This window comes from Quercus robur, chromosome 7, assembly GCF_932294415.1.
Source record: "Quercus robur chromosome 7, dhQueRobu3.1, whole genome shotgun sequence".
NCBI lineage: Eukaryota > Viridiplantae > Streptophyta > Magnoliopsida > Fagales > Fagaceae > Quercus > Quercus robur.
The window spans coordinates 11,900,309-11,912,814 of NC_065540.1; the positions used below are offsets into that span (position 1 = coordinate 11,900,309).

General features: G+C 39.2%; 1 protein-coding gene across 1 annotated transcript; it reads right to left on the reverse strand.

Moving 5' to 3' along the window:
* Positions 1-7,135, reverse strand: LOC126692261 (exocyst complex component EXO70A1-like). The gene is made up of 11 exons (XM_050387793.1): positions 6,762-7,135; positions 6,376-6,471; positions 5,394-5,599; positions 4,243-4,488; positions 3,439-3,577; positions 3,151-3,363; positions 2,586-2,791; positions 1,394-1,591; positions 1,207-1,306; positions 544-797; positions 1-452 (listed from the first exon to the last, which is right to left on the reverse strand). The coding sequence occupies exons 1-11, from the start codon at positions 6,918-6,920 to the stop codon at positions 335-337; spliced, it is 1,935 nt and encodes a 644-aa protein (XP_050243750.1). The 5' UTR covers positions 6,921-7,135; the 3' UTR covers positions 1-334.
* Between the last annotated feature and the right edge of the window lie 5,371 nt (positions 7,136-12,506).

Sequence of the window (12,506 nt, forward strand, 5' to 3'; positions counted from 1 at the left end):
TTTAAACAAAATCTCTCAGGAAGGTGAAATTTGGATGGGTCTAAACTCTTATGTTTCCATTATATCAAATCCATACTGTTAAGTAGTACTACAATTGTACTCTACAGCTCTAGTAATTCACTCATGGGCATACACAGTAACAAACACATGCACGCTCCCCTTCAATGTAACAAATTGGGGAACCAATGGCAGAACTCTAGAAGGAGCAGAACCAAAAAAAAAAGCCTTAAGAGGGACATGAATTTAGATATTATTTAATCTCATAAAAAGAATACCACTAGCTATTCTATCTAAATTCTACTAAATCGATAAGAAAATATGTCCTATCGATTATTTATCGCTTTTGTTCATTCCAGGTCTTGCCCTCAAAAAATTCACCCAGCATGTGTTCAAGATCCTCAGGAGTGTATCTGATGTACTTCTGAGGGTTCTTCCCAGACTCAATCTGAGGCCTGTAATACAAAAACACATTTGTATAAATGAAAAAAGAAAAAAGGCAAACCTTCTAAAAGAGAGGAGGTAAAAAGAATAGAGGAAACATACCCATGACGTCTAAGGAAAGATCTGTAAGCTGGCAAGAGGACTTCAGCAACAGCCAACCTCAGAGACTCGCGCAATTCACTGTCAGGAACTGTCCACTGAGATTGCCTTTGATGAATTTCTTCAAATTGGACATTGAAGGTCTTGAACCTATCTTTCACCCCTGCTCTAGAAAGTTGACTTCCACTACCATCGCCTCCAATTGAACCACCACCACCAGATGAATTAGAGGCCTGAACGGTGAGACACTGAAGAATCTGTAAATAAAAAAAACATGAGCAGCTTAGTGAGATCTTTGGACTTCCCCAGTACAAATTATGAGATATCAAGTACAATCTTGGATCCTCATTATTAGCACCTATCAATGGCAAAGTACAGTTAACAGTCCTAACTCTTAAAAAGTCAAAAGTTAAAGAAAAAAAAAACAAACTTCAATTTGCAGGAGTTTCAATAGACAGGATTTTGGCATACTCAAATCCATATAATGCTATGGGAATATATAATGCTCAAACAGTCAGAATATTCTGTTAACTTGAGGATTAGAAAAAATGTAAATAGAAAGACCACGTGTGCTCAATATCTGGCATAAAATTCATGTTTCCAGAAATAGCTTCAACAATTGTCAGGAACAAAGCAAAGAGATGACTTTGACTAAAGAAACAGAACCTTTGCCCAAGAAACCCTCTTATACTGATTTGCATGCTGCTGAACAATCCTTCGGTGTATCTGCACCCAGTCATCCCCCAACAAATCCTTTGCCTCTGATCTGTAAATATATATTTTGAAAACTGAGCATACTAGCAGGCAGAGAGGATTATTACCATTAATAGAACAAGTTGAACATAGAACAAACCTCCGAACCGATCTCACAATGTAGTGAATGTTGTTCATAAGAAACAATTGTGTCAATGCAGAATCTTTATACTGCTTGGATTTCCCATCCAGATTATTCTGGAGAGCCTGCATAATCCTCGTAGTTACAGATGCTAACTGAGCTTCAGGATTACGACTGTCGAACTCCTGAAAAAGTTGCTTCAACGTTGATTGGTAGCTGCACACATGAAATTCCCAACAGTCATATGCCTATTGTTTTCCCACAGTTACTGTCAGAATATGCCAGAGACAATTGCAACAGAACCAAAATCTGAAAACTGGATGGAAGAGAGGTGAGTGTGTGTGTGCGCCCATGTGAGATTTTTCTTCTTTCAAAGTGAGCGCGTGCAGGGGGGGAGTGGGGAGCAAAAATCTGACTCATATACAATAAGAAAGAAACTACTGAACTTGAACCAGAATTGAATTGGAAGTGAATAGCAACAATACATGCTAAGAACAAGCAGGCAGGACATCGTGTCCCAGAGGCAGTTAAAACTGTAAAGTCAAGAATCAGAGAGACAAATAACTCATATATTACTCAAACCAAACAATTAACTAAGATAGAAGAATATACTAAGGCTTTGATTGGTTGGGACGGGTGGAAAAGTGGGAAGATAGAAAAGATTAAGTTTTCCCTCATGGGTGTTTGGTTGGTGGGTGGAAAAGCGGAAGGATGGAAAACTCTTTTATTTAGTTGAGAAGAAAAATGAGAGGATAGAAAATGTAATTTGTATAAATTTACTTTCATGACCCTATTACATTTAAAAAAAAAAAACTAACGTTGAGTGTGGAGAGGGGCAGATGGGTAATTTCCCATCTAGGCCCCTCTCCCTCCATTTTCTCCCCAGTTCGGAGACACATGGGCCTGAGGAGAAAACACTCGGAGCCCACCACTTTCTCTCCCCCTATCCCCTCACCCAAAATCCCTCCTATTTTTCCCTCTCTATTTTCCATTCCCCAAAAATCACCCCAACCAAAAACAAAATAAGGGCTACCAATCCAGAAACTTCCATAACTTTTGACCTCATCAGCAAATCCATCAAGAAGTATCAGTACTCAAGAGAACATTCATTTGGGGGAAGGGGGTTGGAAGGAAAAAAGAAGGAAAATAGATTGGAACCTCTCAGAAAAAGAAACCAGCAGCAGGAAGTAGAAGCACAGAAATAACTTACTCGAAAAGAAACTTTATGTAATTTATCACATAGCTAGTCAAAGGGTGGACAGTTCCATCAAAAACAGAAGTTTTTGTAGCATCTTTTTCAACTGCTTCTTCAAAATCACCAAATGTCTCCTGGGCTGTCTGAGCTAACCGCTTTGTCAAACTCACTGAAGATTCCCGCATTTCATTGCAATACTTACTTCCAAAAAGTGTTTCCATCTGCAATATTTGATCAAGCTCTATTACTCAACAGAAACTAGACTAAAATATTCCATTTAAAGATCTAAGATTATGGATAATGTTTAACCAGCAAAGAAAGAGCTGTGAGCAAGGCAGCAATTAGAGCCTTTTTATATAATCCTAAGTTATGACAAAAACTTCTTATGTTGTCTTCCTGTCAAAAACTGAACTCATTTATTTTCATATGCTAAAGTCCAACAGGATTGAAGTATCTGTCAGTTTTCCCTATAAATCATATCCTACATATATCATAAGTAACTATAAAACATTTAAGAAAAATAAATCAATACCGCCGCATGATTCAGTAATCTTGGTCTGGCATAGTAAATTTATCATACCTCTGACTGAAGTTCTCTCATTATCTCATACATGTCTAAGAGAACAAATAATTTTTCTGGGGATCTCTTGCTTTTAGCAATAGCCTCCCCAAAACTGAGCAACACAGACACACTGTTTGAAGTGACATCAGCAAAACACTGATCCCTGAGAGAATCAACACCATCAAATATTTGATCACAAACATTCTTTTCCCCAGCGAAGAGCAGCTTGACCTGTTTCACGAGTTATTAAATAGTTGAAGAAACAAAACCACTACCAATTCAACAGAATTTCAAGTAATTCCTTACAGCAATCCGCATGTAATGTATCCAATTCCCAATCTTAGCCTCCAAAACCTCCCACTGCATTTTCTGTACATCATCTTTTGTAAGTCTTTCCACACCTAGTTTTCTGAGAGACTGTTCCAAAACTGAAGCACGAGTATCCCTAATAAATTTAGATACAGTATAAAACTGTTATCAACTAACCCAGATTATTAATGTATCTACAATTTAAAAAAAGGATGTAAGTTGAAGAAAAAATCATGAATGAATAAATCCCTATGATAACAGAACATGTAATCATTCCTTTAATAAAAACAACATCTCCCTCTATTCCTTTTTAATTTGTTATTCAAAAGACAATATACATATCATATATCTAAGAGTAGATCATTAACTTGTGTCACCAAGATCTGCATCAAACTACTTCTAGCTAATCAGCACAAGTCTGGAACATGTAAGATCCATCCCAAATTAAATCCAATGGCTCAACCAACCACTAGTGAAGATTATCAAAATTATACCTCCAAGCTATGCAGAATTTCTAGAATAATTAATTTATCCTCAGCCAGCCACAAAATTTAGTTCCAATTTGGTGTTTTGATCAAATAAAGGTCATTCCTGTTTAGTCAGATTTTAATTTTCCTTGCTCTCTAGAAAATAAAAGAAAAAAATAAAATGGAAAATTTATCCTATTCTATCAAAGGAAGTACGTTTATGAAATGAAAATTCTACTGAGTGAAGATTTTCAAAAAAAAAAACATTCACATCGAAAAGAAAGTGTTGAGCAATGGCACAGCATTTGATTAAGAAGAAAATATATAAATGAACCTGTAAATTCTAAATAGCTGTTGTTGATGGCCAGCTTTAACCATTTGCTGGGCTAAATCATGCAGCAGTGGCAAAACCCTGGGAGGTATGAGAGTTGGAAGCGTATAAACAGCATTTTCCAAGCTTTTGTTTTGGTGCTCAGAATGACCCTTGCTACTAACATCGCTTTGCTGGCTAGATGCTGCTGATGATGGCCGTAGAGAGTTGGGAAGACAATCAAAAAGACGATCAGGTTCCACAGGCTTGCTGAAATCAAGAATAGATGTGATTTACTTAAAAGGCTAATATACCTTAAAAATCAGAATCTTAAAGGTGCACCCGGTGCAGGAAAAAATGGGGGGAAAGCAGTTATACTCTTCTTTTCTTTAGAGACTAAAAGGCAACCAGTCAGCATAAAAAAAAAAATAAAAAATAAAATAAAATACTAGTTGTATGCTATAGGTTGTTCATTGTTTATTATTTAGTCTCAATAATCATTGCAAGACATTCTACAGTATTAAGAAATTACAATGAGATTTTATTTCAAGTGTACTAAAGCAATTCTACCCTATTCTGTGGGTAAAATAACCATCTATAAATAACCAAAGTTGTAACATTAGAAATGGAGTGCAGGGAAATTATAACATTTGAGCACATAAAAGAGTAAACAATGAGTTGATTTTCAACTCTCTTTAGAAATTTCATAAGCAAAGTACGGCAACAAGGATCCTAAATTATCATAGTTCTTCATAAACCTATCAAATGACTAAAGGTTTCAATCTTTAAAATGTATTGTTCTCTCTATTCTACTTGGTAAAAACCAAACTATGAAGTTAAATAAAAGTTAAAATCTAGTGCAACTTCCATTAACCCCAAGGAAAATAGATGTATTCCACAAATTTCAGGATATTTCAGGTTACTTCTCCCCGCCCACACAAACCCCACACCCCCCCCCCCCCCCCCCCCCAAAAAAAAAAAAAAAAAAAGAAGAAGGAAAGGAGAGAAAAATTCCACAACTTGTGGAGGTTCTAATCCAATCAGAAAAGCATTAGCTGGTAATCAAAACATAAGGAAGTTCTAAGAAAAGCTAGTTACCCAAAAATATGAAGCAGAAATAAATTATCTGCCCCATAATACAAGTAATGCAGCATGGATATTTAAAGAAAATGAACCTGTAATTTGTTAAAAGCTGCCTGAACTCATCTTCGAGTTTTGAGATAGCTTTTGTAAGCAAATTATTGGTGTGGTTAAGGATGCCACCACTACTCTTAAAACTTTTGTTGCTGCTGAAAAAACTAACAATGCTTCTTAGCTGATCAATTGCTTCTAAGTAGCTTTCAAGGTCCTCATGAGGCCCTCTTAGAATTTTGGCCTCTGCCTACAAATTTATATTGAATTGAAAGTCAGAAAATCTTTCATACAAGAAATTACCACTCAAAATTGAATAGAATGAAACATCAGTTTTATAGTCTACAGTGCTTTAACATTTGTTGGAACAGATTGATGTGAAGTAAAAAGAGGATTACCCTTAGATTTCATAATTTGAGTAGACAAACTAGCTGAAGCTTCATTTACAAGTTCCCACGTGATGCAACAACAACAACAAAAAAGGGTCCTCTACTCCATTTTAAGATGTCATAAAATATTGTCTTTCAAAATTTCAATAAACACAATACTACTAACTTTCCAAACTTGCCCTTTACTTTGATTGATATTCCCTTAAAAAGTTTGATTTTCTAAGCAAGACCAACAAAAAAGGACGGAGGCGTAGCAGAGTAAGCCTCTATTGACTAAATACACTAAAAATTGATCCATTTTTTTTTAAATTCTCAGCTTTATCTAAATGGGTTTCCTTCTTCTAATAAAATGGCTCAAAATTGCAACTTAAACTTCTGTCTTTTAGTGGGATTCATTTGTATTTCTCTTTGCTTTCCCACCATTAAATTTTACTTCATTGTCACATAAAATATCCAAAAGCTCACATTCCAAAATCACAATAAATTCATCAACAAATTAAATAATCCCAAAGGAAAAAGACAGTTGCTATCGTCAACTACTAAACTAGGCTTTTAATCACAATCAAGCATGTCCGCATTAAGTAAAATAGCTAAAGATCATAAATTTTCCTTTCAAAAAAAAGAGTGAGTGATCAACCTTGCGCGTGAGGTCGAATTTCGCCAAAATAACCTCTGCAGCCTTCAATGTCTTATCAATATTCTCATGTGCTCTTCGAATCGAATGCGTTCGTATCTACCATAATCAAAAATAATAATAATTAAATTAAAAATTAAAACCCTAGCTTATCCTGATTCAATTAAAGTACAATCACGTAGATCTCATTATGTAAAAGCATTGATAAACAGAGCAAACCTAAAAGAGCCATTTTTTCATCGCTTTCAAGTATTTACAAACAAAACCATCACAAACCATGAAAATCCACGCTTTTCTCTTTCACATTCCTTTCGTTTTAGTAATGTAAGTTTTTTCCTTTTACTTTCTCGGGAACCAAACAGTGAAAAATACAGGAAATAGTCATTTACCTGAGTGGGACGCATGGCGGTTTCGAGAGCAGAGAGGCGGTGGTCGAAGGAGCCAAGAATGGCGACCATGTTTTCGGTGCTGGTTTGGCTCTTCTGCAACGACTCTCTTATGGCCGCAGCTCTCTCGCTCAGAGCCTCCATTGCTTGTGGAATCCCCATTGTTTTTTCCTCCTCCTTCTTCTTTCTCGTTTTCTCAATTTTCCTTCACTTTCTTTTCTTTCCTCTCTGTTTGGTCATCGAGAAAATGTGAAAAGAAACAAAGATGAAAATTTGTTAAGACTGAAAATTGAAATGTGCGTATTTTTGGGTTCCAGTTTTTTTTTTTTTTTTTCTTTAGTTTCGGTTGCTTTTTGGTATCGAAAGCGCGAAAGTCGTTATAAAGGTTAGGATTTCTCTCAGGTTCTTTAATTACTGAGTCGGCGAGTCATGTTATTTATATGGACCCTCCACCACATGTGGGACCGGGTCTAGTTGGCCTTTCATTTTGCAATCATTCTTTTTCTTTTTCTTTTTCTCTTTAATTTGTTATGAAATAGACATGGCATTACTTTAAGCCACGTCATTGGAAGCAAAATACTATCCTCAAAAAGGGAGAATAAATAAATATATTATGGGTTTTTTTTTAAGTAAATTGTCAATTTTTTCTTTCACTTTTTTTAAAAAAAAAAAAAATTTAAGAGTGTTTCAATATATGGTGATATGTCCTGATTTTTGCTCTTTATTATTAAAAGTGTAGGGCCGAATCAAATCCTAACAATAAAAGACTTTACTAATTGAATTAATTAGAATTTACATCAATTTTTTTCTCTTACCTTTTGAATTTTTAAAACGTTATTTTTGTGGGGACGCAAGCCCAAATATATATTGGGCCTTGAGCCTTTTCCAAGGAGACACAGTGGTCCGAGCATAGATCAACAGTAAGGAAGGAGTAAGACCAAGAACTTCACGAGCAAGCTATGATTGAAAAGGCTGGGAGAGGTAAGCCGAGGAGGAGTATCTCCTCAGCTAAACGAAGAAGTGGTCAAAAGGTGAGTTCTATTATTTAGAGTGACATTTTAGGAAGTTCTGTTGATAAGAATATGCACTGTGAATGTACGGGACAAAATGGGAGCTGAGAAATATCTAAAAAAAAACTGCTACCAACGCACAAAGGGCCTATAAAGGTGTCTGATGAGACAAGCACTCAAGTAGCGGTTTAGACAACCAACAAGTGGAGGGCCAAGATCATTCAAATGGAGATATATAATATAAGAAACCCCTAATGTAAAAGAGGTCAAGAAATTAAGAGAAACAGAATGTAGCAATCAAGAACTGAGCTTGTAATCAAACTTAAGAAAAATATATAAGAACTGGTCTCCTTAGACTGTGCCAAGAACAGTTTTCTTTAGGTTAAACTATTCTATCTACATTTTCTTGTCATTTGAATCCATTTTAGTTGTTGACTGATTCATTGAATCTCAGTTTTTCAACCCACTCTCTACAAATTCATTATATTGGGCTTTTTGGGCCTAAGTTCATTTATCATTTGGGCTAGGGATTCAAATTGCGTCCTTACAATTTTCTTTTTGAAAAAAAAAAAAAAAAAAAAAAAAAAAAAAAAAAAAAAAAAAAAAAACTACCACCAAATTAGTTTGGAAGAAAATTCCTCTAATTCACTATTTAATGTTTAAATTAGTTACATGAACATAAAAGGTTTTTTTTAAATTGTTACGTAATGAAATGGAAGAAAATATTTTTTACAAATTTATATGAAATCATTATATGTAAGAAATGAAAAACCAAAAAGCTTCAATTGAACAATTGAGCATTAATGAAGCCTTTTCGTTAAATAAAGGAAAAATACATTATGGACAATAGCAAACTGCCAATAGAAAAGAAGAACTGCAAAGGGAAAATAAAATCCTAAAACTAAGCCTTGGAATTGAGAGGAGGGTCTTCTTTGTTGCCAGGCTAGGAGGCAGGAGCATCTTTGGCCTTGGCAGCATCCTTAGACTTGTCCTCCACCTCCTTTGCCTTGACAGCAGCGTCCTTGACCTTAGCAGCATCCTTTGCCTTGGTGGCGTCCTTGGCCTTGGCAGCATCCTTGGCCTCAGCAGCATCCTTGGCCTTAGCAGCGTCCTTGGCCTCTGGCGGAGGCTGGACCTCCTTGCCCTTCCCTTTATCCTTGGCCATCGCAACCCCCTGGCCTTGGTCACCAACTTGGCTAGGCCCTTTTGGGACCTTGGGAGGAGGAAGAGAGGCCTGGGTGTTAAGGGGCTACTCAATTTTAGAGTGGTGCAAGAGTAGTGGAAGGTGGGAGTTCGGCTGGAACCTCGCGAATGTCCGGAGGGTAGTAGACGTTCTCAGTCTCCTTCCACTCTGAGCCCTGAGGTAGCGGGGACTCCTGCAAGGTTGAGGGCCTCCAACCACACTTCCATGCAGTTAGGGCTGTCCATGGGTCAGGCGGGTCGGGTTTTTGCCCAACCCGCAATAGACCCGTACAAGGTCGGGTGGGTGGTTTTTCAACCCGCAACCGACCTGTAACAGTAACGGGTTCGTTGGTTCGGGTTGCCGACGAGTGGTGGTCAGTTTCGGGTGAACCCGATTATCACCAAAATGCTTTGAAACGCGGCGAGATCTTGCCAGATCCATCCAAGATCCAGTGAGATCCCGTCGGATTCGACGAGATTTCTAGCAAATCGTGATGAGAACTCACTGTTTCTGCCAAATCCGGTGTTTATTGTGCCAAAAATTGACAGATTTAAGTGAAAAGGTAGCCGGAATTTGGAAAAAATGGCCAGAATCTGGAAAAATGGCCGGATTTTGAATGGACCTCGATTCAGGTCGATTTCACGGGTTTTGAAATTAAAAACCAACAACCGACCCACTAGGGTCGGGTTAGTGAGGTCGAAACCCACGACCGACCGCCGAAGTCGTCGGATTGAGTGGCGGCGGGTCAAACGCCGACGAGTCGAACAGGTTGGGCGGGTTGCCGGTTTCCATGGACACCCCTACTTGCAGTAGTCCATGCAGACCTCAGCAAACTCATCCGCCAATCAGACCTCGGTCTCCTACACCCCAAGCTAATAGGATACTTGCTTTAAGGCCTTCGCAGCTTCTACGGCCATCCAAGTGACGAGCTTAGCTTTCTCCAGATTAGCACTCAGCTTACTAGTAAACTCTTTATTTTTCTATTCAAATGTGCCCAAGGCCTTGTTGGCCTCGGCGTGGGGGTTGGCCTCAACCCTGGCATCATTCCAGGCATCCTTGACCCACTCCTTGGCTACAAAAACTTCCTGAATAGCCTGTGCAAAAACAACAAGAGAATACCATGTAAATAATAATAATAATAAAACAAACGAAAAGGGTAACTTAGCATTTAAACTAAAAAGGTATGACAGTGAACCTACCAAGCCTCATGTGCCTCAGAGTAGCCATATCTTTTGGTAAGTGGAGGGGCTGCTCCAGGGTCTCAGTCACATAAGAGGAGTGCCCTCTCTAAAACTCCCTAATAGAGGAGTTCCATGGAATGACTGCCCCGTCTAACTCCAGTCGAGGAGCCCAGGTGTGATGTTGTTAGCGCACCTCAGCCACACCCGAGTCCTCCCTACTCTCCACTGAGGAGGCTCGCCATTTGTCTTAGGCCTTTTTCTGCTTCTTAGCCTCCTAGAGAACCATCTCACCCTCCTCCACTTCCTGCTCCTTCCTTTTCTTCTTCAAATTGGGAATAGGGAGCAGGCAAGTAGTAGAAAGAGGAGGAAGGGGAAGAGTAGGAACGGACTAAGACTTAGGCACCTCCTTAGAGGACGACCCTTTGCTCCTCCCTGCAAGGAGATCCTTCAAGCCTTTCCTCGAGTTGAATGCCATCACTTCTTCTTCCTCCTCAAAGCTGTCGTCTATTTTTGCAACTATGAGGCCTAGGGTGCGAACACCTGAAGTCCTGTCAAACTCGTCCGATATGTGGATGACAAGGTCTCCCTACTCCTCCCTCTCTTCCTCGAGTCAGAATTGGTCTATTTCTTCCTCAAGTGATTGGCGTGAGAAAGCAGTCTTTTCCCTCGGAGCCGCTACTTCAGGGAGAGTAAGTTGGGGAGGCAGCTCAACTGGCACAACGTTTTCTCGGACAACGAACCTGCGTACTGTCACGTCTATTCTGCGTATCCGAGGATCACCAGCCCTAATTGCGTGGCCCACGTCCTGGAATTTGTTCGATAATGGCTCAAAGTTTAGAATGAGGTGGATCACTCTCAGCTGCCTGTCCTTGCTCACAAACACCTCAGACCTTAGGACTTTGTTAAGGTCTGTGATGTTGACCAAGTTAAGACTGGGCGCTACGCACCTTTTATCTGCAAAAACAGCCAAGAAGCAGAAACATAGTCAGAACGATGAAACCCATCATCAAAGAGAAATGAAATGCTAAAGGGAAGAGCAACAAAACTAAGAAACTAAGTCCCACATCAAGGGGCCTAACCCTAAAGCACCCCACCTGGCTCTCCCTCCCGAGTTGGGCAGTGAAGACCGTCGCGCCATTCTCCAGAGGCAATTAGGTAGTCGTCTTTCATGCCCTTGTTGAACTTGGGAAGACATGATACAAGCCTAAGGATTGAGGACCTAGACTTGAGGTAATACCCCATGTCAGCGAGCGAATGGCATTCGTACATATAGACGACATTGTGCCAGGTGAGTCTCAAACCCATTTGCTCATTGAGAGCATCGACGCTACCTAAGACTCTGAATAGGTTGGGCGTACACTGGTGGGGACACAGCCTATGGGCAGTTAGGTAGTCTCTGGTTACCCTACCCATGGGAAGCGTCATTCCCCCTTCTATGAAAGCGATCATGGGAATGACAACCTCCCCTTCATTCCTATGTGTGAGCACCTAGTCTGGAGCACAATACCGCAAGGAAACTCCTTGGGGAATATGTTACTTGGCCCTGAAGCCCTCCATACCGACAAGAGAATCTACAAGGTGCTTGAATCTACCCATCTAAGCAAGCTAAGGGGAAGTAAAGGAAATGTTTTTGAAAATGAACTGAAGATTAGAAGGCCGAAGAGGTTGGCCGAGAAGAAAAGAACTTAAGAACGTAAAAGACTTACAAAAATAAAAACAGGTGACACTTCAGGAGCTTCTTGAGAGTTGGGAGATTTGGGAAGTCTTGAAAGCTTGAGAGTTTGAAAGGTCATTGGAGTTTGCAGATTTGTGAAGTAAAAGAAATTAAACACACCAAGCGCCTTATATAGGAGGTGGAATTAAGTGGGAGTTATCCCACTCAAAATTCAAGGAAAAATGCTAGCTGTAGGATCAACATCCCACCATAGGATGCAGGGAACAAAGCGCCTCCTGGAGCAATTAATGAGACATCGTGGACTCCGAAGCGTCAGGAACAGTTACGAGACACACGAAGCAACATTCTTACGTGTGAAAATTAGAAAAATGTATGGAATTAATTATCCAAAGTCAAAACCCCACTAAAAAATGGAGTTTTGAGGGGCTATTGTAAGGACAAGGGACCCAGAAACATATGTTGGGCCTTATGCCTTGTCCGAGGACACTTTGCGATCTGAGGACAGACAAATGGTAATGAATATGTAAGACTCAGGACTCCATGAGCGAGCTACGAATGAGAAAGCAGCTGAAGTGGAGTATCTCCTCAGCTAAACGAAGCAAAGGTCAGAAAGTGTGTTTTGTCATCCAGGGTGACGTTCTAGAAAATTCTATTGATAAAGATATACGTTATGAATGTACGGGAATTGATAAAGATATA